The 24,367-nt window shown below is 38.6% G+C and overlaps 1 protein-coding gene across 1 annotated transcript in view; it reads right to left on the minus strand.

Annotated features, from left to right (window-relative positions):
* The window catches only part of DOK6 (docking protein 6), a 361,914-nt gene that overhangs the window by 38,906 nt on the left and 298,641 nt on the right, over positions 1-24,367 (minus strand). The window contains exon 7 of the mRNA XM_047086483.1: positions 22,655-22,772. Coding sequence (XP_046942439.1) covers positions 22,655-22,772 — 118 coding nt within the window. The remainder of the gene's footprint in view (positions 1-22,654; positions 22,773-24,367) is intronic.

Raw genomic sequence — 24,367 nt, forward strand, 5'->3', positions numbered from 1 at the left:
AACATTTCCATTATTTTATGAGGTAGCCTTGCTAAAAGTGAAAACACAGGAAAGTAGAACCATTTTTTTATGCCCCTAATTTACAAATTGGGACATATTACAGAAGAAAAAGATAGCTACTTCTGATCAAGTAGTCTGCCTTCATTACCTGGTAGCGATTCTGTTACTGACATGGGTATGTTTAAGAGGCATTATGATCACGATTTACACATTCTGATTGCACTACTGCATATTGTTTTATGCCAACCGCTTTTGCCAGGGTTCCAAATGATCAGTTAGGACCCCTTGGATAGCTCTACTCACTGTTTAAGTGCCAAGTTTAAATGGATCATATGCTTAACATTACTTTAGCGTTGGAATCTCCACCTATTCCTTAATTTTTATTTATTACATACTGGCAGAAACTTCCATTTTATTCTTCTATTCCTCTACACAATGTAAATGGAACTGAGCCCTCTAATTTCTTCTCATTACAAGGAGTCCATTTATGCTTATAAGTTGTGACTACACTTGGTAGGAAATTACTTATGTGTCATTACTGGTGTCCGGGGTATACTATTGTTTGGGTGGGTGAGGAGAGAGGTTAGGAGATTTCTGGATTCCCGCTGATCCTGGCAAACAGACTGGTAGTGTGTGGTTCTACTACCTTGCTGCTTAACTTGTTTTGTGAAGAGAATTTCAGGGCACTCAGTGCAGCCCAGGAGAGACCCAGATTACCTTAATTTATTCTAAAAGACTGTTAGCACTTTGGAGTAGAAAAAATAGAAGAGCTAGACAAAAATACAGATTTTTTTGAGAGTTGAGGGTTCCAAGTTTAACCCACGTTCCTTCAGTGGTTCCCGGAGGGCAGTGTCATTGGAAGATTTCAAAATATCTTAGAGGTGACTGATGCTTCAGCAACTTCTTCAGAAACACTCTTGTGGACGCTAAGCAAAGCATCCATTAGCTCAAAAAATGAACTAGAACAAGGGTAATAGATACCCTACAAAGCAAGTTTAGCATTCAGGCTGAATATATTCAGTCTAAAATGTACATGCATGGAGCAAGGAGAATAGGGATTAATTATAACTTTTTAAGAGAAGATTTTAAAGATACTTTGATTTTTGGGGGACTGATTTGGGTTTCTCCATGCCCCCAGACACTTTAGGAACATATATTCCCTCACTTTTGCTCGTATGGCTACCTTATGCCACAAAGTTTGAAAAACATAGGTACTGTATCATTAGATACACAACGAAGGGTATATACATATATTTTCAGGAAATCTAAGGAAATGTCACAGGAGAAAACATCAAGCATTCAAGATTATCAACTAAAAGCTCTACGTGCTTCACTATTCCTTTGTAAAAAACTTCTTATTTTTATAGCCCTAAAGAAAAAAAAAATCTCTCATATAAGAGTGCAAATTATTGTCAAGGAAGACGACCTTCTGACATCTCCTTTGAACATTATCAAGAAGACAAGCAGATGACCAGCTGGAATTTGGAAACTGCTTTCAATGTATCTTTCTTAGTAGTTGAAAATGTTTGTGGGTATTGCAAAGACATAGTATACGCCATAATCTTTCCAACAAATGGCCACTTGAAACTCAGTGAACAGAAAAATCAGTGGAGACCTCACTAGGCTAAGAAATCCCATAGTAACTGCATATGGGTCTACAGTCAGCAGCCCATAAACATTCACATCTTTGCCCACTGACAAACAAGTAGACCTGAACACAAGAGTTTTTCCCATCCTGCACATTTCTGGAAATCTAAAACATGATCACATGGTTTTCACTTAAAATCTCAGATCTATTTTATAATTTGTCCCTACCATGGATTCAACTACATAATAAACTCTTATACGTAGCAAAAGATGTTAATTGTTTAATGGTCTATGCTGAATGTAGAGCAAGATTGGGTCCACCCAAATTTATTAATTCCTATTTATGAAACATAATCTTAATTCCTAATTATAATTTCAGAATTATATGTATTCTGCAATTATTATATTTTGTTTTCCTCAAAAGTAAAGATGTGTCCAGGTTTTCATCCTATTATTTATATAAATATACAATCATTTATACAATTCATAATAAGATATTTTCTTTTTCTAGTAATAGCACCATAAAAAAGGATGCTATCATTGGATTCAGATTATTTTTCACAAAAATGTGAAAATACGAAAAATATGTTGAACATAGATTCACAAGACAGAGGAGGTAAAGTCCAGGATTAAAGAACACTGCAGGACTTAGTATCATTTACCAAGAAGAAAACCATAAAGAACTCCCTAAATACGAAGTCAAATGAACTGATACAGGGGCACATTAAACACACATGAGTACACACACACATGCACACACACACACACACAACCTGTCCTATTGCTACTGCTGAATCAACTTTCATGTTTAAGCACAGATAATATTTTTTTGTTGTTGTCATCTTACAAATTAAGAACAACATAAATTGGGATGCATCTTCCTTCCATGGAACAATTTCTATCACCCCAAGTCACCATAATTACAGGAATTTAATAAATGGCAGCATAGCAAACTGAAATTTCTTCCCAGAAACATAATGCTTTTTGCACAGACGGTATCAGTTCTATAAGCCTGTGTAAGGCACTTTGCCAAATCGGTACTGGGAAGGCAAAAATACTGTCTATTTTGACGATCTAGTGAGCAAGTAAGGGTCTATATGGAAAAGATAAGATTTATTTGTTTTTGTCTGGACCTCAAAGTATTTGCAGTAAAATCCCAAGTAGAGATGGGGAAAAGACAGGGGTAGAAACAATAGCATAAAAAGAGGATAGAAGTAGGGAAATACATTCTCCTTTGGGACAGTTACATGTCTGGCATAGGATTTTTTTAGGAAGATGTGGTGAGGACTGATAGGTGAGGCCAGAGAATGATACCATCATTCAAGAAAAGCCTGGAGATTATTTCAAAAGCAGGAAGCATCTAGTGCTTTCTCTCTTTTGACGTTTGCATTTAAACATTTCCTAAACCACCAATGATACATGACTTTTGCAAAGCATTCAAACAGAGCAGAAAGGAGCCAGTAAAATTCTTTGATCCAGGTTGCTCCCCCCAGATCCCTTCACTAGGGGGTGGGATTGGAAGTCCCGTCTAAAACAAAGACAATATAATATTAAAGGCAGTACTATCGGTATCCCCAGAGGGAAGCAGTCACAGTCTGTAGGCTATTTCTTCTGATATTTGCCTATATAATCCTAAATAAAAGTTTTTTTTCTTTTAAGCTGGCATTTATTGACTTTTTGCTTTCGGACATTACAGATATCCTTCCTATTATGGAGGATGGAGACTGAGTTCTCGTGAGTTCTCTTAACACGGATCCCCACCACTCTCCTCTCAGAAGCGTTATTTGCATTTTTGGAGCACTATTTGCTGAATGCACTGCACCCACCACCCATCCAGTTACTACTCGGGTCAGTCACGTGACTGCAGATCTGGTCTTCTCCAACTTCTGACTTAGAGTTTATCGCCTGGTTTGTAAGTTTGCTTGTCTGCAGGGTTGTAGTATGCTCTCTGCACCACCTGTTTCTTCTGGGATCTTTTTCATGCAATTTATTTGCTATGGCCTCTGTGTTTTGTTTCATGATTTCCTCAGATATCTGGGAATCACCCTGTAGTTAACTCTTGTACACATCAACCCATCCCAGCAGAGAACCTGAGCTAAGTCCCAAGCGTTCCTTTATTTCAGCAAAAATTTTTTACATACACCTTGTCTTTATTTGCCATTTTAGGAAGACCTGTCCTTTCAGTTCTGTACTTGGCATATATACTCTGCAAACTATTGTTTATATGTTGGTATATATGCCAAATAACTATGTCATACACATATTCTATTATTTTCCCTTTCTAATTGCATCCGTTTCTTTGTTACTCTATCCATAAGTTGTTAAAGGCTTTTTCAACTATAAAGACTGGACTCCTAAGTGTTTAGCAGATAGTTTCATTTGTGAGAAGGATTTTTCGTTATTTTCAATTTACTTTGTTGAGGGGTCTAACTCACTCTATATCCTTTCTATTGTCTTATCTATTCTTGGATTTCTTGCAACTCTTTTGAACTGTTCTTCCAAGAATGCACACTTTCATTACTTTCTAAATGTACAGAGAAGTTTTTTTAAGAATAGTTCTTCATTTTCCCTTGGTTAATTTCCTTTCTCCTTTAATCTACCCGCACTGTCTACTTACAGATACTATGTTGAAGCATTCCTGCTTTGGCTTGTTAGTGAATGAGGCATTGGTTTCTAGAGCTTATCCTGGTTCTGAAGTGGGGGGGGGCAGGGGAGGAGGAGAGATGAGGGGTAGGAAGTCATTTTGTTTGGATTTACCATCTCACACTCTCTCTGACCAAATTGGGTGGTCCTTGCTGCTTGGTTGCTTGGTTCAGGTTCTGCCTTGACTGGAAAGCTGGACAAGCCTGGAGGTTGGCTGTTCTGTAAAGCGCACCCCCCCCCACCTTCCTGTTTCAGTGATGAGTGCCATTCATTCAACTGTCTCTGATGGACCACCGCAAAGCTTGTTGTCTTTGTTTTTCTTTCTGACTCACCCCAGGGGTTTCAGCTGGCTAGTAATCTGAGACTCCAAGAAAATTAGCATAGTGTGTCAATGCACTGACCCCAGTAGCCCTACCTGCTAGGCTACTGCTGTGTCACCTGTAGGGAGGGGCCCTGACCCTCATTTTTTTTTTTTTTTTTGTGGCCCAGAGTGCACCATTTGAGGAGACACTCCGTCTCAGGAAGTGTATGTGCAGGGTCGCCCCTATGACCGAAGGCCACATTAAAAAAAAATTAATTCCAGTATAGTTTAACATTCAGTGATATTAACATTCAGTGATATCTTAGTCCCAGGTGTACAACATAGTGATTCAACGATTCCAAAAGTTCCTCACGGCTCATGGTGATAAATACTCTTAACCCCCTTCCCCCATTTCTCTCTCCCATTTCTTGACTAGAGGAACACAGGACAGCGGTGCTTGGGGCTACCATGTCCTGACAATGACCGCAGGCCTTTAGCCTCCTAAATCTCAGTGCGGCTCCTCAGTCTACTCTTTCCCAAAGCCTGTTTGCTCAGTACCGCCCTCTCCTGTGTGAGCTGTCACGTGTCCCTAAAAGAAAATCCCACTGATGAGAGTCTTCAGGTGCATTTCAGGGAATTCAGACCCTGTCCACAGGCTGGAAAGGTTGTCCCTGTTTTTAGTACCCTTCATCACAGTTTGGTATAAATTTTACCGTGTTTAGCACAAATTTTTAATAGCCTGAGAATTAAGGTTCTGTTTCTCATTATTATCAAAGGGAAATTTTTCTTCCCTTGTTTTAATGTTGATTCTTCGTTTTAGTAGATTCTAGGCTGGGGAAATAGTCCAGGTTTTAGCCCACCCTTTTTTTTTTATTGTGGTTGGGAGTCTCCAACTGAATTTTTTTATATATACATTTTTTTTCAATAGTCTCTTTAAAAATATTTATTTATTTTTGAGAGAGAGAAGAATGAGAGAGCAAGGAGGGGAGGGGCAGAGAGTGGGGACAGAAAACGTGAAGTGGGCTCTGTGCTGAGGGCAGAGACCCCAATGTGGGGCTCAAACTTCAGGAACTGCTGAAATTTTTTTAGTGGAAGAAAGATAGGGTCAGAATTGGCCTTTACAAAAGTCACTTTGACTCTGAAGTGAAGGATACGGGGAGAATACTAGAATAGAGCAGACAAGAGAGAGACCAAGAGAAGATAGAAAGGGGCTGGGATTGGTTGGGCTGAACCTAGATGACTGAAAATGGCCAGCAGAGGATAGAATCAAAAGAAATGTGGAGGTCGATAAAGTATCGGGCAAATGCACATGGCAGTGAGCTCTTCCCAGGCAGGAATAGTATCTGGGTTGGCTTTGTATCTCCAGAGCCTAGCTGAGGTCTGGCATTCAGTTGGCATTTAATGCTTATTAAACAGTACCGAATCAACTGATTGCTGGGTAAGAAAGAACTGAACATCATTTTGCAAGGTTGGTTAAAGAGAGGGCGGTGATGTCAGAAACTTCACTAAGGATTTATAGGTGAAACAGTGCTTTGTTAAGTACTTTATGTACACAGAAATCAAAAGGTAACTTCAGCCTAAATAATAGGACTTAGTGAGAATATTAGATCTCAAATTAATATAATTAATAAAAATTTTACCTCTATGAAATAAATCTGAGAATTTAAGAATGGATAATTTATTAAAAAAATCTCTAACTCTAGAGTCTGTTAAGACATTTTTCTTACTATTTATAAAAATAATTGTTAAGAAAAATTCATTTACAGAATAGTGATGAATATATAAGGTTACTGCTAGAATATTTCCCCTCTTTTTATTAAAATTTTTTTAATGTTTATTTATTTTTAAATAAATAAGAGAGACAGAGTGTGAGTGGGGAAGGGGCAGAGAGAGAGGGAGACACAGAACCTGAAGCAGGTTCCAGGCTAACAGCAAAGAGTCAGACACGGGGCTTGAACTCATGAACCAGTGAGATCATGACCTGAGCCGAAGTTGGCCACTTAACCAACTGAGCCACCCAGGCACCCTAATTTCCCCCTCTTTTTAAAGAACTATGAGAATTACAGTTGGAGTGAAGGACATTGATATCGTGCCTTAGGTAGATTTTATGTGAGTACATTTCTTCTGCATGGTTTGTTCACACACTTTTCTGGATCCCATACCCTTAATACTGGCATCTGCAAGCACTGGAACTGTAGTTTTGTCTTTTCTAGAATTTCACATTAATGGAATCACATTTGGCCACTTTCCCTTAGCAAATGCCTTTGAAATTCCCATGTGTTGTGCTTATCCACTTGTGCTTTTTCTTACTTTCATTCCTTTAGTAAAAATAATGTCCAGTTTCATTTTGGTGGGGATGCCATAATTTGTGGTTCATCTTGGATTTTTTTGACAAAAGATATTATCTTCAAATAATTTATCTTTTACTATCCAATGTTCATGTTTTTAAAATCTATATTTCTGTTCTGATCATGATAGAGTGCATTCTTGACTTGTTCTTAAATTTTTGGAAATGTTCTTTGTAGTCAATTTTTGGTAAAGGCTAGTTTTTAGGTAGAAAAGATTACCTGCTATCTGTAAAATACAGTTTTTCTTTTTTTTTTTAATGTTTATTTTTGAGAGAGACAGAGAGAGGGAGAGACAGACAGATAGAATGCCAGCAGGGTAGGAGCAGAGCGACAGGGGGACACAGAATCCAAAGCAGACTCTAGGCTCTGAGATGTTAGCACAGAGCCCGATTTGGGGCTCAAACCCATGAACTGTGAGATCATGACTTGAGCTAAAGTGGATGCTTAACTGACCAAGCCACCCAGGTACCCCATCTTTTTTTTTTATGAAAAAGTACTGAATTTTATCAAACATTTTTCTACACATATTGAGGGCATCACATAGATTTTAGTTTCAAATTCTTAATATGAAATCATTTACTAATACTTTATTGTTAAATGATCCTTACACCTCGGGGATAAATACAATTAGGCCATGCTGATGCATTTTGTACACATGCTTACAAGTGAGATTGGTGAATTTTTTTTCTGTTTGGCACTATCTTCATCAAAGCAATACAGTTGAGTGCTTAGCTTATTAAGTTTCCATCCCTATTCTCTTCTAAATATTTAAGGCTATCAAATTTCCTACCAACTTAGCTATGCCTCCTAAGTTTTGATGTAATGTTTTTATTATCTTACAGTTTCAATATTTTCTATGTTCCCTAATTGTGTCTTTTTTGATTCAAGATCATATAGATGGGTTTTTAAATTCCAAAAGTATAGGGTTTTTTGGCTTTTAATTATTGATTTCTATTTTTATTTCATTAAGACTGGAAAACATGAGCACATAAGTATAGGCTTATGATTATTCTGTACGTGTGGTGACACGTTTGTGACCTCACATATAGTCAGTTTTTCATTACTGTTCCATGGACGTTTGAAAGTGATATGTTTTCTCTGAATTTTTGTTTTTGCTCAAGCTTGTTTTATGTTGCTCATTTTTCTATTTCTTCAGAAGCTTTTTTTCACATAACCTAACAATTTTTATCAAATGTCTTTTCTCAAAAAATATCATTATGACCATCAAGTTTTCCATTTATTTTGTTTTCTCAGGTTGAGCCACATGAAGTTACTATTATTTGAATGCAATTTATGAAATGGCTTACAATAGTGGTGGTTCCAATTGGTTCTACCTGATAAACAATGTGAAACCACTCTGGAGGAATATTTTCATTCCTGGTGCAACTAGATGCTCACAGAAATGCAATTCTTACTGAAGATGAATTTGTAATCAGATATTAAAACACGCCCAATGGAATGTCTCTTCAAGACTCAGAGTCAGCAGTCACGATAAGAGAATGAACAATGGTAGTAAAACAATTCCAAAGGGACTAAAATAAGTATATTCTACAAGACTAAAGACACTCTTGTGGTATGAAAGGAAAAAAATATATATAGTAAAGAGAAACTTAAGTCACAAGAAAAGAATAAGTCGGTGTGAAAAAGAGAATAGATGATATTTACAAAATAATTCCAGTATTTAGATATTAAAGGCATCAATGAATGATGGAGGTGGTAACATAGACACAACTGCAGAGTGAATCCAGAGTGAATTGTATGGTAGGAGGAAATCGCTCCAATGTAGCACAGAGATATTATAGAGATGAAAATGTGTCTACTATTGTTAATCACACACAACATGAATATCAAGCAGAGATTAGTCATTCCTAAAGGAGATGATAGAGCAAATGAGGGTGAGGCAATATTTAAATAAATAAGTCATAATAGTCTTTCAGAACAAATGAAGGTAGGACTTGTCAGGTTGAAGAAATATATTGTGATCCAATGAGAAAAATCAAAGAGACATCCATAGTTTGAGTCATGAGGGTAAGCTTCTTAATTCCAAATGCAAGAAGAAATTTCTAAAAGCAGAGAGAAAAGACAATTCTCTACGAAAGATGAACAGCTAGACTGACAGCTCAACAGTAATCTGATGGGTCGGGAAGGGCTGGGACAGAAGACTCTCCAGGTGGCTGAGAATTTCACCACTAGCTGGGGTGTCGTTCAAGAGATGAAGCCAGAGGCAATCAGTGAAGTGAGAAAATAGTGAAACTGTCCTCAAATGGCTAAGGACTCCATAACCAACTGAAATATCATGCGAGAATAAAGATGAAATTAATTCATCTTCACAAAACATCGCGTTCTCACTAAAGATAAAAGTTCACTAAAGGAAACAAATAATGTATTGATAAAAACAAGAATTTGAACTCAGGAAGAAGGGATGAAGTGCAATCAGTGAAGCAGATGCGAAGATCCAATGTGCACTAGCTGTAAAAATAATAGTATTAATTATTAAATTTGAAATGTTTTCAAAAGAGGAGAGAAATAAAATAATAGATAACAGAAGCATGAAATCTGAAAGGTATTAAAAAGAGAAGTGTAGCTACATTTATACTTATACCTCTGTTTTTACTTTTTGGTCAAGTGACCATATGAACAGTTTCAGTTAACTACTGAGAGAATATCCATAATTCCAAAGAAGGGGATGGAGGGACAATAAAAAAAAAATGTGGTTAAAAGTAGATAAGGGACGCCTGGGTGGCTCAGTCGGTTGAGCCTCCGACTTCGGCTCAGGTCATGATCTCAGCGTCCCTGAGTTCAAGCCCTGCATTGAGCTCTGTGCTGACAGCTCAGAGCCTGGAGCCTCTTCACATTCTGTGTCTCCTTCTCTCTCTCTCTGCCCCTCCCTCACTTATGCGCTTTCTCTTTCTCTCTTTCTCTCTCACAAAAACAAACTTTTAAAAAAGTAGATAAGATAAGGAAGGGCAAAGAAGTAAATAATGTTACAAACCAAAATTATAAAATTAGAGAGTGGAAAAACATAATATGTACAATCAAAATAAATAAAGGTGATTGAATTTTGCTATAAAAGAACAAAAGCATACTTTAATTTGAGTTTTAAAGTCCAACCTATTTCGACCAGGAAACATCTAAAGTATAAAGACACAGAAACACTGAAAATAAATGGAAAACATGGCAAAACGGAATTTAGATAAAGAACTGCACTGCATTTGTTAATTATAAAAAAGTGATACAGCGGGAAGACGCAATATACCTGAACCCTTGATGAAACATTCCTTTGGGTATATTCTGCGATTATACTAGAATTATTAGGCTGAGCCAATAACTGCCATTGTTGTACATCACTATGGGGTCCTTCTTATCTAGTCCTGCTTGCCCACCACTGCCCACGGGGGCCGTTTTCCCTGTGCTCCACCCACTCCAGATGTACCTGTCTTCCTTCTGATACACCAGACTTGCTTCTGCCTGACCATGATGTCTATGTCTGCAATTTCTTTTTCAAACTTTTGCAGGCTGATCTGCTTTTGACATCTGAATCCTGAATTCAAATAACACTTCTTAAAGAGATTTAGTGGTCAATTGACTTTCTTGTCATGATTCTGATATAGCTTCTTCATAATGCTCGTCAATGTCTGCAATTACCTTGCTTATTATTTTCTTTACTAGGTAATTATTGGCATATACTTTCATGTGAATAAGTGTCTTGCGTCTCTTCTGCATCTTTGTGTCCCAAACCACATAGAAATAACAGAGAAAAGCAACTCAATGCATAATCGTTGAATAAGTGAACAACTTAGTATCTACGCTCTTATGGAATGTATTTTTTTTTTTTAATTTTTTTTTTCCAACGTTTATTTATTTTTGGGACAGAGAGAGACAGAGCATGAACGGGGGAGGGGCAGAGAGAGAGGGAGACACAGAATCGGAAACAGGCTCCAGGCTCTGAGCCATCAGCCCAGAGCCCGACGCGGGGCTCGAACTCACGGACCGCGAGATCGTGACGTGGCTGAAGTCGGACGCCCAACCGACTGCGCCACCCAGGCGCCCCATGGAATGTATTTTTTATGAGACTGGATGTATATTAGGGATGGAAACCACATCTGATTTGTTCTCTGTAAACGGGATACATCCCCAAGGCCTAGGCACAGTGTGACAAACACCGAGTGAAAAAAATGTATAAATCCCACTTCTGGAAATATTATTGTAATCAAAGATTATATACAAATGGAGACACCTGGGTGGCTCAGTCCGTTAAGTGTCTGACTCTTGATTTCAGCTCGGGTCATGATCTCATGAGCCCCAGTAGTTGGGATTCTCTCTCTCCCTCTGCCCTGTCCCCCCCTTGCTGATGCTCTCCCTCAAAAATAAATAGATAAACATTAAAAAAAATATTACACACAAGTGTGTTTACTACGGCATTGTTTAGAACAGCAAAAACACATAATGTACATGCTGAACAAGAGCTCTATTGTTAAATAAATAAGAGTTTTTCAGTGGAATGTTAGTCCTTATATGTCACATATAGATTTTGTTCTCAGTAAAATATACAACTTAAAGATATAACAAATGAGTTAATATAAAATGCGATCTTAATTTTATAAATATATAGGGATCTTATCTTAATTTCTATTTTTCTCTATCTTGCCACCCTTATAGTCTAACAAGCTACTGGTGGCTTTTAACCTTGCATCCATGTATTTCTTTGTGTCTTGAGTTTTTTCAGTAAGGATGTATTCATTTTGCAATCAAATTTTTGAATATTTATTTCAGTTACATTTTAAGTATTCATTCCTTAGAATTTTGGCAAGTTTTTAGAAATAATCCTGTCATAAGTTAAAAAAAAAAACCGCTTTTCAAAGGAAGACACAAAAATAGCTCATATAAAGGAAATGAAGCTTGATTAAGAAGACATTTTACACTTTCGTGATGGAAACCACATGAACTAACAGCACAACAAGACAACTGTGCATGTCAGCATTAATGCCTGAAGAAAAGAGCTGGAAATATGCAGGAGGGAGGAAAGGGTATGAAATAAAAGAGATTTACTACTGGGAAAGTGATTTTGAAATCTCCAAAAGAAGACATTTCTAAAGAAATTAAAATTGAGGGAGACACATTTGAACTTGCTGTAAAACTTAGTTAAAAAGCTTGAAAAGTAATAATGAAAAGTAATAGCAACTCTCAGGAGTTAAACCAACTAATTTACATACACAGTGTGCTTTAAATTGTTCCACGAAAGAAGCAAAGCTGTTATATGAAATTTTTAAAAGCAGTGCCCAAGCCATATACAACTTGACTTTGAACACTGTGGATTTTCCACAAATTGCTTCGATGCCTTCCATCTGGGTTGTCTCATTTAAAGCACATTTGAGAATAGCTGTTGCCCGCTTTTCAGAGGCATAATTCTTGTAAACCTTGATTATGGTTCAAAGAGAATGTAACTGGGCAGAAGGGTAGAGTTTCCGAATGTTTTATTCCACCTTGCCTTAAACTCTGTTACCCTGGGGCAGTTATGTAACTTTCCTATCCTGGTGGCACTCCAGCTAGAAAAATAAGACTGCATGGGTTGATAATCCCACTTTTGTCCTTTAGGGAAGTTATTTTTGTATTTCAGAGTCCTTATCTGCAAAATGGAACAACAATAGTACCTACTTCAGACGGTTGTTGGGAAGGTCATATATCGTGACATGGTACAAAGTGCTCAATAAATAAGTTGACAGTGATACTGCCTTTCTCCCTCTATAAAAACTGCATCCATAACAATCTACCTTCTCTAGAGTGTGTGGTTTATATGAGGTTATATATATATATATATATATATATATATATATATATATTTAATCCAGGTTAGTTAACACTATATGTTAACTAACTTGGGTTTATTTTTTGTTTTATTATTTTATTTTATTTTTTAAATATAATTTAGTCTCAAGTTGGTTAACATACAGTGCATACAATGTGCTCTTGGTTTCGGGGATAGATTCCGTGATTCATCGCTTACATACAACAGGTTCATCCCAACAAGTGCCTTCCTCACTGCCCATCATCCATTTTCCCCTCCCCTCGCCCCTCCCCCTACCAACCCTCAGTTTGTATTCTGTATTTAAGAGTCTATATGAGGTTATATTTGTCATATTATGTAGCATAATATCTTGTTGGTAGCAGACTATGCAATCAAATATCCCTCTTCTTCCTATAAAGAATTTTCAAACGTGCTACACTTCCTCATTTGTGCTTCAGGCCATGCATATCTCTGTTGACACCAGTGAAATAGTCTACCCCCGTCCATTTGTTGAATGGGGGATTACAAGTGGTTACACACAGCTGAGTGCCGATGAGTTACTCAGTTAGGATGAGATCTTCAATTTCCTGACTCTTAGTGTCTCATTAACTTCAGAAGGATGGATTCAATGCTGAGACCAGGAAACAGGAATGAATGAATGAATAGCATGTTGTGATTTTCACTGTACACACTTCAGTTTATTTGACGTGCCCCTAAAGAAGCTGTAACATTAACATAGAAGCATGCTGTAAAATAAAATGGATTGTACTCTAGGACGTGTTTCATTTGTTTTTTTTTTTGGAAAAAATGTGAGGTGTGTGTGTGTATATGTGTGCACTTATGAATAATGTTAAACTCTATTAAAAATTTAGACAACTTTAAAATATTTTACAAATGAATTCATATATGATAAACTGTATCTCGGAGAAAAGCTTCCCCATTAATCAGGATGGTGATAATTAGAGTTACAGATACAATCACAGGGTGTTCTGAGCCAACATCTTTTTTTGAGCACAGACAGAATTCCACAATGGGAATGACAGGGCCCCAGACAATGGCTAGTCCTCAACTTTATATAGGAGAAGTAACTTCTGAAATTCATTGGGAAGAATGGGATTTTCTGGTGAATAAAAGAATAAGAACAATTTCTGTCATAGAATTGTGTAAGAACTCTATGAGTAAGAAAATTCTGTTTGAAAGTCATGTATCTTTTATCTTCGAGCATATATGTAAAAGACATTATCACTTAAAGTTTGGCATTGAACTTCTCCTTGTGTTGTGAATAGTTTTACAAAAATAAAAGGGAGGTTCTAACCTTCCTGTCAAACCAATTTAAGAAACCAGTGCCAAAGAAAGATTTCTAAGAGAACTTCCAAACTATGCTACTCTTCCTGTATTAAGTACAGGCAACGCTTATGCACAGGGCTTCAATTCTTAACGTAAATTTCTCTTATATAACCATGCTCCTAAGTTTTAGATATTGGATGTTTTAAGTTTGCAGCAGCAGACTTTCTATGAGCATCTATTCTTTGTAGGGCAGTAGGGTGAGTCTTAGAACTTCACTGAAGGTCGCATGTAGGATTAAATCTACATTAACTTTGCAGTTTATTCTGTATCAAGTATCATTTCAATGATGCTAATTCCTGATGTTCCCCACATTTTTAAATCCTCCGATCATTATCAAATCTCAGAATACTGTAGTCTTTCTTTGGAAGATCAAGAACAATAGAGGGAAAAATGGACAAAATACGATTATTAAGCCTATAACGAGGGTTAGGGTGCATTTAGTTGAAGGGCCAGAGATTGAGATGTGGTTAAAAAATACAACAGGAAACAGAGGTCTTGGAGAAAAATATATTTGAACATTTTCCCCCTATATGTTCTCCTATGTATTTCATAATTTGTGATGTGTAGCTTAATAGGTACAGTTTTCAGAAAGGCAACATATGGTGAGACAGTACTGAGCACATATGGTTGTGTGTGTGTGTGTGTGTGTGCGCACGCATATCTGTGTATGTGTGTACACACATGTGCACACGCACACATATACATGACAAAGACAGCTGGGCTTCAGTCATGGTTGTATTAACCTTTCCCTGAATTAGTATTATGTACTATGTTTATTTCCTCCTGAATAAAATGGAATATATATTTTTCCCTAATAGTCTGATTAATATTGACCTTAATATGTTGCCTCCTATATTTTAAAAATTAGGTAGGGGGTGAAGCTTGAGGGAGAAAAATCAAGTATAGAGATCAGGTTTCGGGTTTAATTCCAATTTCAATTTCAGGTTTGAATTAAAGAGAGAGAAGCAATTTATTTTAGTAAAGCCACTGGCAGATTACACTAATCCAGTATAACATCTGGTAACTCTTGAGTCTTTTATCTTTATCTATCTTTATCTACTACTTTTACGTTTCTGGTAAACAATGATTAAATGGCTGACTTGTTATACTTTACCCTGGGCGCCCTCTTTAGATTCTGTGTTGTGCTATGCCAGGAGAACTTAATTAACAGCCTAAATCTTACCTTTCACCTTTATTCCACCCAGTAGAGTACATCCCAGGAGAGAATAAATTGAGGCATAACTGGCTTAGGCAGCCTGGTCTACCTTAGTGGGGGAAGACCTTTCTCAGAAAGGCTTCTCAGAAGTCAGGGTAGGCTAATCAGCTAGAGTAGATCTTGAGGGGGACTGGGGTGAGTGGGGAGGAGCAGGGGCACTTCCTGTGCACTGAGCTGAATAAATTCCTTCCAGGAATTTGCAACGCCTTGGCCTGAAACACGGGTTCTAATTTCCCTTGGGCTACCTGGACTGAGCCATGTGAGGCTTGGGAGAAGGGGGGCATCTGTTTGAGGGGAGATGTCTTGTTTAAACTCACTGACGGGAAGAAAAAAAATAAGTAAAGACTTAAGCCCGACATTTTATTTGTATCTCGCATTAAAAATTGAGGGTTAGGTTGAGAGATTTGGTTTTTCTAGAACTGTAAGAGCTATAAAGCATTTCTTAAAGCTAGACTTTTAGAAAGTCTTTAGAACAAAACAAAATTCCTCATGCATAGCAGAAAAACTGCAATAATATTTTAAAGTAAATACTAGAATAAATTGGAGTAGGATAGCATACTTCCCTTCATCAGAGGAACTTCTTAATGGAAATTTAATTTACTTCAATATACAGACAATGGTTAATAATTATTGAATGTTTATACCTAATGTGGATTATCTCATTTAAGTGCCATGATAGAAACCATTATCCTCATTTTAGACATGAAGAAAAAGAAGCTTAGAAAGATTAACTAAATTGCCCAAAATCATACAACTCAGCAGTGGCAAAGCTAATATTCAAAGTCAGGTTTATTTAACTCCAAAACTCAGTATTTTAACCTACAGACAGCACTCCTTCACAATGAGCTCTAAATTTGGCTGAGCCATAGGGATAAAAATCATTTGAAGTTTCTACCTCACAAATGAATGGAGGAAGAGGGTTTATAAACAAATACATCAGTATATTAGGGTCATCTATAAGTGTCTGGGGGCACAGAAGAGGGAGTGATTGTGGCTCTAGCATATGAGGAACATTTCACAGTGAGAACACTTTGAGCATTTTTACGGTGTCTATTTTGGGAAGCAATCACTCCATTTATCTCTAAAAACTGGTATCTAGGGGTGTCTGGGTGGTTCAGTCACTTAAGTGCCTGACTCTGGATTTTGGCTCAGGTCACAATCTCATGGTTCATGGGATCGAGCCCCACATGGGGCGCTGTGCTGACAGCGTGGAGCCTGCTTGGGATTCTCTCTCTCTCCTCTCTCTCTGTCCCTCCCCGTCTTGTGTGCTCTCTCTCTCTCTTTCTCTCAAAATAAATAAATAAACATTTATAAAAAAAAATAAAACAAAAAAAAAACCCCAAACTGATGTCTAGGGAGGCATTGGCTGTCTTTGACTTACTCTTCTAAGATAAAGGTATTCACTAAATGTTCATAAAAAAGATTTACCAGAGAGGGTTGATTCTGGAAAATGGCTCACATTTTGGGGTTGCTGCTACATCTCCACCAGTGGACTTGGGCCCCATGCGGGATGTGCGATGCACTTGGCTGCTACCAGTCGCCATGACTGCCTCACCTGTCAGTGCACACGTGGAGCACTGAACATATGCAGGCTCCTTTGTACCATCGGTGCAATTTTCTTTTCTCTTTCCTTTTTTTTCTTTTTTAACTTGCTATACAAAGCTTTTATTAACTTTGCAATTCGGAAAACCTCATATGATGAAAATTTGAACAGAAGGTCTCCGTGGAAACGATTTATAAACAACGTGAACTTGAAACTGAATGGGCAGGAAAGACAGAGGGTCATAGTCGAGTGAAGAGTGAGTAAATCCTTCGATTTACCTTCCTAATCTATGTCAGAATTCTATTTACTGTTTTCTGAAGGTTATCTCTAATTCTAATTGCCTGTTTGCATCCTGTCCTTCCGAGAAATTGAAGCCGCCCATGCCCTTTCGGCGAGAGTAACATGCCTTCTGTGTAATCAGGTGCGCCACTGTGCTGATGTGGGCAGTCTGCAGCTTAATTACAGACATAGAGAGGGCAGAGGGAGGTGGACGATTCAGAGCCGGCAGCGAATATTAATCAGTGTTAATGAAAGCACAGCTCCAAAAGTTAGCGCTTTTGCAAACAGCACCCCCATCATCCTTGATGCAAACAGTGAGGGTGTTCGAGCTGCTCAAAAACGAGTCACAGTATATCCCCATAGGGTTTTGTGTCCAAATAAGTGATGAAATGGATCAGGGGAGGGTTCAGGTTGGCACACGGTCCCGAAGCCCACTTCCCGGGGACCGTTTTCAGCCCACGTTCTTGACCCCGCTTCCCATCAGCGTGGCTGGTGGAAAAACTTCTCCAGATGGAAAGCAGCAGGTGGAGAGACACAAACCCAGCTGCCAGGTTATGGGGACCGAGCCACCAGCCTCTCACAGCCCGTCCTGTGCTCACCAGACGAAGACCGGTGGTAGCAAGTGTCTGTGGACTCAGGGCCGTCCTAAAGCAGGAAGCGGTCAAGCCCACCGAGACCTAAGTGTGCGCAAGGGGAAGAGGGGGCCCAGGATGGGCTGGCGTGGCACCAGACATGACGGTTCCTTCTGCGGAACCGTTGAGGAATGTCCTCAGAGAGGGCATGTGGGAGCCGTGCTGTCCCCTCCGTGTGTCCTCTCCAACGCGTTTCTACATTCATTGTTTTTGCATTCAACAAAGACTCAGTGCGAGCCTGCGGTGAGCCTGGTACCATCAGTGGTTTCTACCAGATTGATCTGTCATTTTCAATAAATGCTTAGCCATCTCCACAAATCCCGATTTAAAGACCTGGCTACACAGTCCGTCCTATAAGATATGCGAATGGTGACTACAAGTCAAGGTGACGGCCTTTCCAAGGAAAAAAGAACCGTGACCTCCTGGTAGGGTTTTGTTTCTTTCTTTTTCCTTTTTCCTCCCTAACCCCCCCTCATCCTTTAAAAAAATTTTTTTTAACGTTTATTCATTTTTTGAGAGACAGAGAGAGACACGACATGCGTGGGAAAGGGGCAGAGAGAGGAAGACACAGAATCCCAAGCAGGCTCCAGGCTCTGAGCTGTCAGCACAGAGCCCGACACGGGGCTCGAACTCACAAACTGCGAGATTATGACCTGAGCCGAAGTCGGACGCTCAACCAACTGTGCCACCCAGGCGCCCCTCATCCTTTTTTAATTTTTTTTCTTTTTTAGTGTTCCTCGTGCTCTTAATACATCTGCTAATGGCCTTAGAGCAAAAATCTTAAGTCTAGCAATATTAAACAAATGGTATTTTTTTAAGCATTGACTTTTTTAAAGTTTATTTTGAGTGGGGGGGGGAGCAGGGGAGGGGCAGAGAGAGAGGGAGACAATGCCACAAACTGTTAGCTTATGACCTAGGCTGAAGTCAAGACTTGCATATTTAAGTGACTGAGTCACCCAGGCACCCCTTAAGCATTTACTTTTGAGTCAAGAGTTCAAAATCATGTTTCCTTCCCTGGAAGTGTATGGTCTGCCTAAGTCTAGAGACAGCATCCCTAGAATGCGTCGTGGCACACAAATTTTTCATTAACGCGTAAGTCAGAGAAATACAAACAGAAACTTACTTTCTAATACAAACTAATCATCCTGATTATCTGGAAAAAATCAAGAACAGGAAAAGTCTTTACTCACACCCTCTGCAAGAAGACGTGACGTGACCCAACCTCTTACCAGCCATTTAGGCATAGAGATTTTGCATAGTAGTGCCTCGTCCTTAGCTAACTTGTACTTGTTAAAGTAAGTTACTCTTTTTTCCCAAATATTAAAGTAAATGCAGGATGCCAGTATTGACACGTTGGTCTTTTTCAGTGTCTCTCGCTACTATAGTTATAGAACAGGTGACAGAAATGAAGCCAATAAAATAGAGCAAGTGAAGTTTTGAGGGTGACCGGCCATCGAAGTTACAGGTACGTCTTAACAGAATAGATTTGTTTGCACACCATGAATATTTTTTCAGTTCTAGAACATGCAGTGCTTATTAATGAATCCCAATCTACTAAGGTTTAGAGATATAAAGCTTTTCCCCCTTTGCCTTCTGAATGAAAGCCTGCTGAATTTAATTCATATTGATCTCAGCTTCACAGTTAGAATGTAGGAAATATGATGAAAAATTCTAACGGTACATTTTTATTTCTCATTGCTACCTGCAGGTTATTTGACAATGTAACACCCACCATCGTCAGATTTTTCCCTTGACTCTGGAAGATCAGACTGTATTTTCCCCTTTGTAAAGAAGTGATGCCCTTCATGGAGCACCACCAAGGAAGTGAGACACAAAATAACTACACTTTCAAATGTGGTTTATTGAAAAAAAAATGTAGATGTGTATGAAGGGGTGCTAAGGTTCACTTTTCTATTTTTCTTTCTTGTTTCGGTAGTTTTATCCTGCCCTGAATCCATGAGCACGAAGCCTGTGTAGATTCCACACCAATAAAAAGCTATGGTCAAAAGACTCTTGTCCTTTGCTTAACTTGACTGCCTCAACAGAACAAAAGGAGAATAAAATATATCAGCTTTGTCAAAGCATCTCTAAAAATTTACCTCTGTATCTATTTAGATATTATCTACTCACCTAGGATCTAGCTATCCATCTAGATGTTTATATCTCTCTGTATATGATATAACTATAAAATAAGGAGTATGTAAAATATAAAATGTATTGCTCTAAGAAGCATACAATACAAAAATAAACCCGCAATATAGCGAAATGTAATTTACATCAAATACATTCTGTATTTTTTTTTTTTCAACGTTTATTTATTTTTGGGACAGAGAGAGACAGAGCATGAACGGGGGAGGGGCAGAGAGAGAGGGAGACATAGAATCGGAAACAGGCTCCAGGCTCTGAGCCATCAGCCCAGAGCCCGACGCGGGGCTCGAACCCACAGACTGCGAGATCGTGACCTGGCTGAAGTCGGACGCTTAACCGACTGCGCCACCCAGGCGCCCCAAATACATTCTGTATTTATTGGACTTGCGGTAATCACCTTAGTCGACACATATTTCTTTGTTACACAAAAACGACAAACAACCAAGGAAGAATGTGGTCTTGAGACCATACAAGCAAACTATTCATCATAATTGATAAAGCATTTAAGTCCTTACCTTGCTGGAAATTAAGATCAGTGAGATAGATCCTAGAGTGTTCTAATCAGTTACTGACTGTTACATTGTAAGTCAACACTGTCCGTTGGCAAGTCTCCAGCAGCGTTTTGAGAAATTTAAATGCATTCTGGCATTGTTTTGTTGGATGCATATGAAATTATTTCTGATATTGTGTATCAGTCTCAATGTCAGCTCTTCCTTTGGAGAAAAATTCCCCACACACTACCATGCAAACAACAATCTTTCATTTGCTGGATTTATAGACCAAACTCTTGTCAAAACCCAAAGGTATCACGACATTGGCTCCAACCTTTTTCCAACTTATTTGTAGTAACATCTCACTTTCTTTTTGCTTAGAAATGTGGCCATTTGTATTTTTGCATGAAAAATACAAAAATACATATATTTTTTATTTTACAAAATAAAGTTATTATTTTACAAAAATATTTTTATTATTTTATTAAACATCAATATTGTTAAAAACAAGACAGTAGACTCAATATGGAGTCACTTAGGCTAAACCTCATGATGCCTACCCAAGACTTAACACATAATTAGAGTTTCTGCTCTCCCAGAAACAGACTCTTAAACCAGTCAATGGGGAACTATGTGGTCAATGCTAGTGAGGGATTCTATCTTATAGACCTCTGTGGTCCCCTTAAGGAGATGACTTTGCTACACCCAGTTCATTCTTGTCCAGTATAATTTCCTTGTCCCGCTCTGTCTCCCTATAAAAGTCTTGCATTACATATAGCTCCTCAGACCTCCTTCCTATCTGCTATATGGCATGCTTTTCATTCATGAATAACTGAATAAAGCCAACACGATTTGTAAAATTTACTCGGTTGAATTTTGTTTTTTAACAATAATTACACCTATCTGTTTAGGTTTAAATAAAAATAACCTTACACTAAAAGCATATTTTCTAATTATTTCTAATCATAGGAGCAAGCAAGATTAATCTCCCAAGATCGCGACTTAGCATTTGAGCAGAAGCAAAAAAGCAAGATGTGGTCTCCCCTTTGTGATCCACAAGACATTCAAGAGCCTCCTCGACCCTCTACTCCTTATCCTGTAAAAGGTTTTCTCATACAAAGAAATAACACAAAAAGATAATAACTCTCCATAAGAGGGTTCATTTAAAATATAAAATGCAAGTACCAGCAACAAATGACTAAAATTGTTCTGACAGCTTTTCCTTGCAGAACGAATCTTTCATCATTAATTCCCACTGACCAAATTCCATTAGTCTAGGTTTGAAACGCTGGCAAGCAGATATTGCTTTAAAAATACACCATTTCAGTTTCCGCATCGCCAAAACATTTTGCTGTTGTTGTTGAAAGACTTCGTGTTATCGATATGAGCAAAAGTTAAAGTATGGATGGAAAAACAGTCTGAATGTCCAACTATGCTGAAGGTCATACCGGTCATTTCTTCACCAGGGATTTACTGGGTGCCTATTACATTCAAACCCACTGTGCTCAAAAACTCTTTGTTGGATGAGTTGTTTTTTAGCTGCGTTTTGTTAGCCTTATTTTTCTAAGTTCCCACTTCCTTCAGTCTTGGTGAGCTGTAAGTCAATTGCTTATAGCTGAGTATTTTATCTGAAGGATAAGACTATTCATTTTAAGACAACAGGGAAAGAATAGGAAAAAAAAAAAAAGAATGCCAAATCTGAGGTTTGTGCTGCAGTCGATCAAATACCTGCTGTCTATGAATCTGATTCATCTGGTAAACCATTCCCATTTTAGTTCATTAACCATTAATCATTAGGAAAAGTACAGAAGCAAAGTATTCACACTTATCTCCCGCCTTGCGCCCTCCAGAATTATTTCTGTGCCAAGGCTCTGGCTACACTTGAAGACTTTTGAGAATCGGGTTGTGTAGTGTTTTACTACAGAGCCTGAAATCAGCCCCCTGAACTGATATTCAATCCTATTAAGAAAAAAGGATGCTAAGGAAAAAATCCTTTATAAAACAGCATGAAACAGACCCTAGGATCAGCTACTTTAAGCTTCTGATAATGTTTTGTATAACGTTCCAGTCAAGTTCCAGTTTTTATGTATAATGTTCTAGTCAGGTGCCAAATACAGTCCTCAGCCCTCAGCGACTTTTTGGAATAATTTCTACCATGAGACTGAGCAATGATAGCTTTAGAAACGCCACTATAAATCTCAGAGCCCCCACTGTGGCCAGTGACAGCTGATAAATGAAAAATGGAGGAAACGGAAGCAAGGCAATTTGCATGCCTCCTGGCCCACCTGTAGGAAGCTAATGGAGGTGCCGCTTGATTATTTTCAAGTTACTTGCCTTGCAAACTGTAGATTTCTCCAACACTGTTCTGACGGGTGATGTGATGCCAGTAGGCGCTACGAGGAAGAGATATCGATTTGGATAACGTCATTGGCTCAGTCAAGCTTGTCTGAAGCTAAAAGAAAAAGGAAATGTGTCAGGCTTGATGCAAAATATTAGACTGAAATCTGCCCTTTCAGAAGCTGAGGGTTAAATGTGGGCATTATGTGACCAAATCTGTTATAGATACCTGTCTGATTTGCTGTTTAAGGTTAGCTTTTTTAAAAAAAGGTAAATGAATGACTCCAAACATACATGAAGCGAACACTTATAGACAATAGGATCTCATTCATTGATTTAGAAGGAACAAATAGATGGTACAACCGATTCCAGGGAGAATTCAAAGGGCATACAGTTAACCAGGAGCGCAGGGAAACAGCCAGAAATAACCAGGTGTACCCACCACCAGACAAGTTTGTGTGCATTTATTGAACAAGAATTATGTGCATTACTATCAGCTTTCTGCAATTTACTGAACTATAAAATAGCTCAGCTTGGGGGCGGGGGCAAGCCCTTTCACAAACACATACTCCAAAATGGCACCAAACACAGCATACCATTAATCCTTTTCACCCATTTCCGTTTACAATTTTTCCAGACACCTCCTCCCACCCTTGCCCAAGGGATCTTTTCTCCAATGGACGTTTTTCTGCGCTCCTGCGATAAGATCTTTTACATATTAAAAACGTGTTTTCCCTGAGAAGTTCTGTGATAAAAATGTGGCAATTATGTTCTCACTTGAAACGTAAGTTTTAAGGGTAGCCCCAGAGATCAACACAACGTCACTCAGGTGCTCAAGCATAGGATTCGTTCCGAGAGACTGAAACTTTACATTGCATTTTCAAGAAATAAATTCACTTTGATTGATTCACTCTAGGTTTTTAAAAACCTCCAGAAATGGTTTTATTTGTTCTAGTGCACATTTCCCTGACGCAATCTGAGCAAATGTTCACTTTCTGATGGGCAACGGGAAATCCTCTAATCAATAAAACCTCACATTTCCTCCTGATTGAATACCTGACTCTTGGCAGAAGGGGGAGGTGCGAAGATCACGTCTAAGCTCAGGTGTGAGCTTAGAGACCTGTTCGCTCCATGCGGGTGCCTTTTCCCACCGCACCGCCCCGCCTCTGGCCCTTCCCATACTTTGTATCCAGGTTCCCACCCTCCACTGAAGACGTGATCAGGAAAGGACCTGATAGGCTGTAACAGGCTCTTTAAAGCCATATAAAGCTGCGAGGTTTCTCCATTTTAATGGAAGAGGAAGCCAAAGGGCGTGAATGTTTTGATGTGATTCCACATTTTCAGCAGTGAGGCATTTCTACAACCGCTATGACTTGCCACCAAAGCGCCCTACTCAGTGAACTTGAAAGTCTGGCCCTGCTAAAGGTTATTTTTTTTAAAGATGGCTTTCAGTAGCAACACTGTAACCAATTTATAGATTTTTTCAAATTGTGGGATAGTTCGAAATTTTCCTTCCTATCGTGAAAACAGATATGCTAACCACACCAACAGCCTATGGTTGGTAGGTGGAGGGAGTGGGGGAGAAGCCAGGTTTCTGGGTTATAATAGGGTGGTGCTTTCCAGAACCTTTGGGGTGTTTGTTAACCACACACACTTCTGGATTTTCCCCAGACCTAACATTTGGAGCTGTGTGTGGGGCTATGCCTGTTA

This window comes from Lynx rufus, unplaced genomic scaffold, assembly GCF_022079265.1.
Source record: "Lynx rufus isolate CCGP_SWC_20201006 ecotype Redwood Valley unplaced genomic scaffold, mLynRuf1.p SCAF_20, whole genome shotgun sequence".
NCBI classification, from domain to species: Eukaryota; Metazoa; Chordata; class Mammalia; order Carnivora; family Felidae; genus Lynx; species Lynx rufus.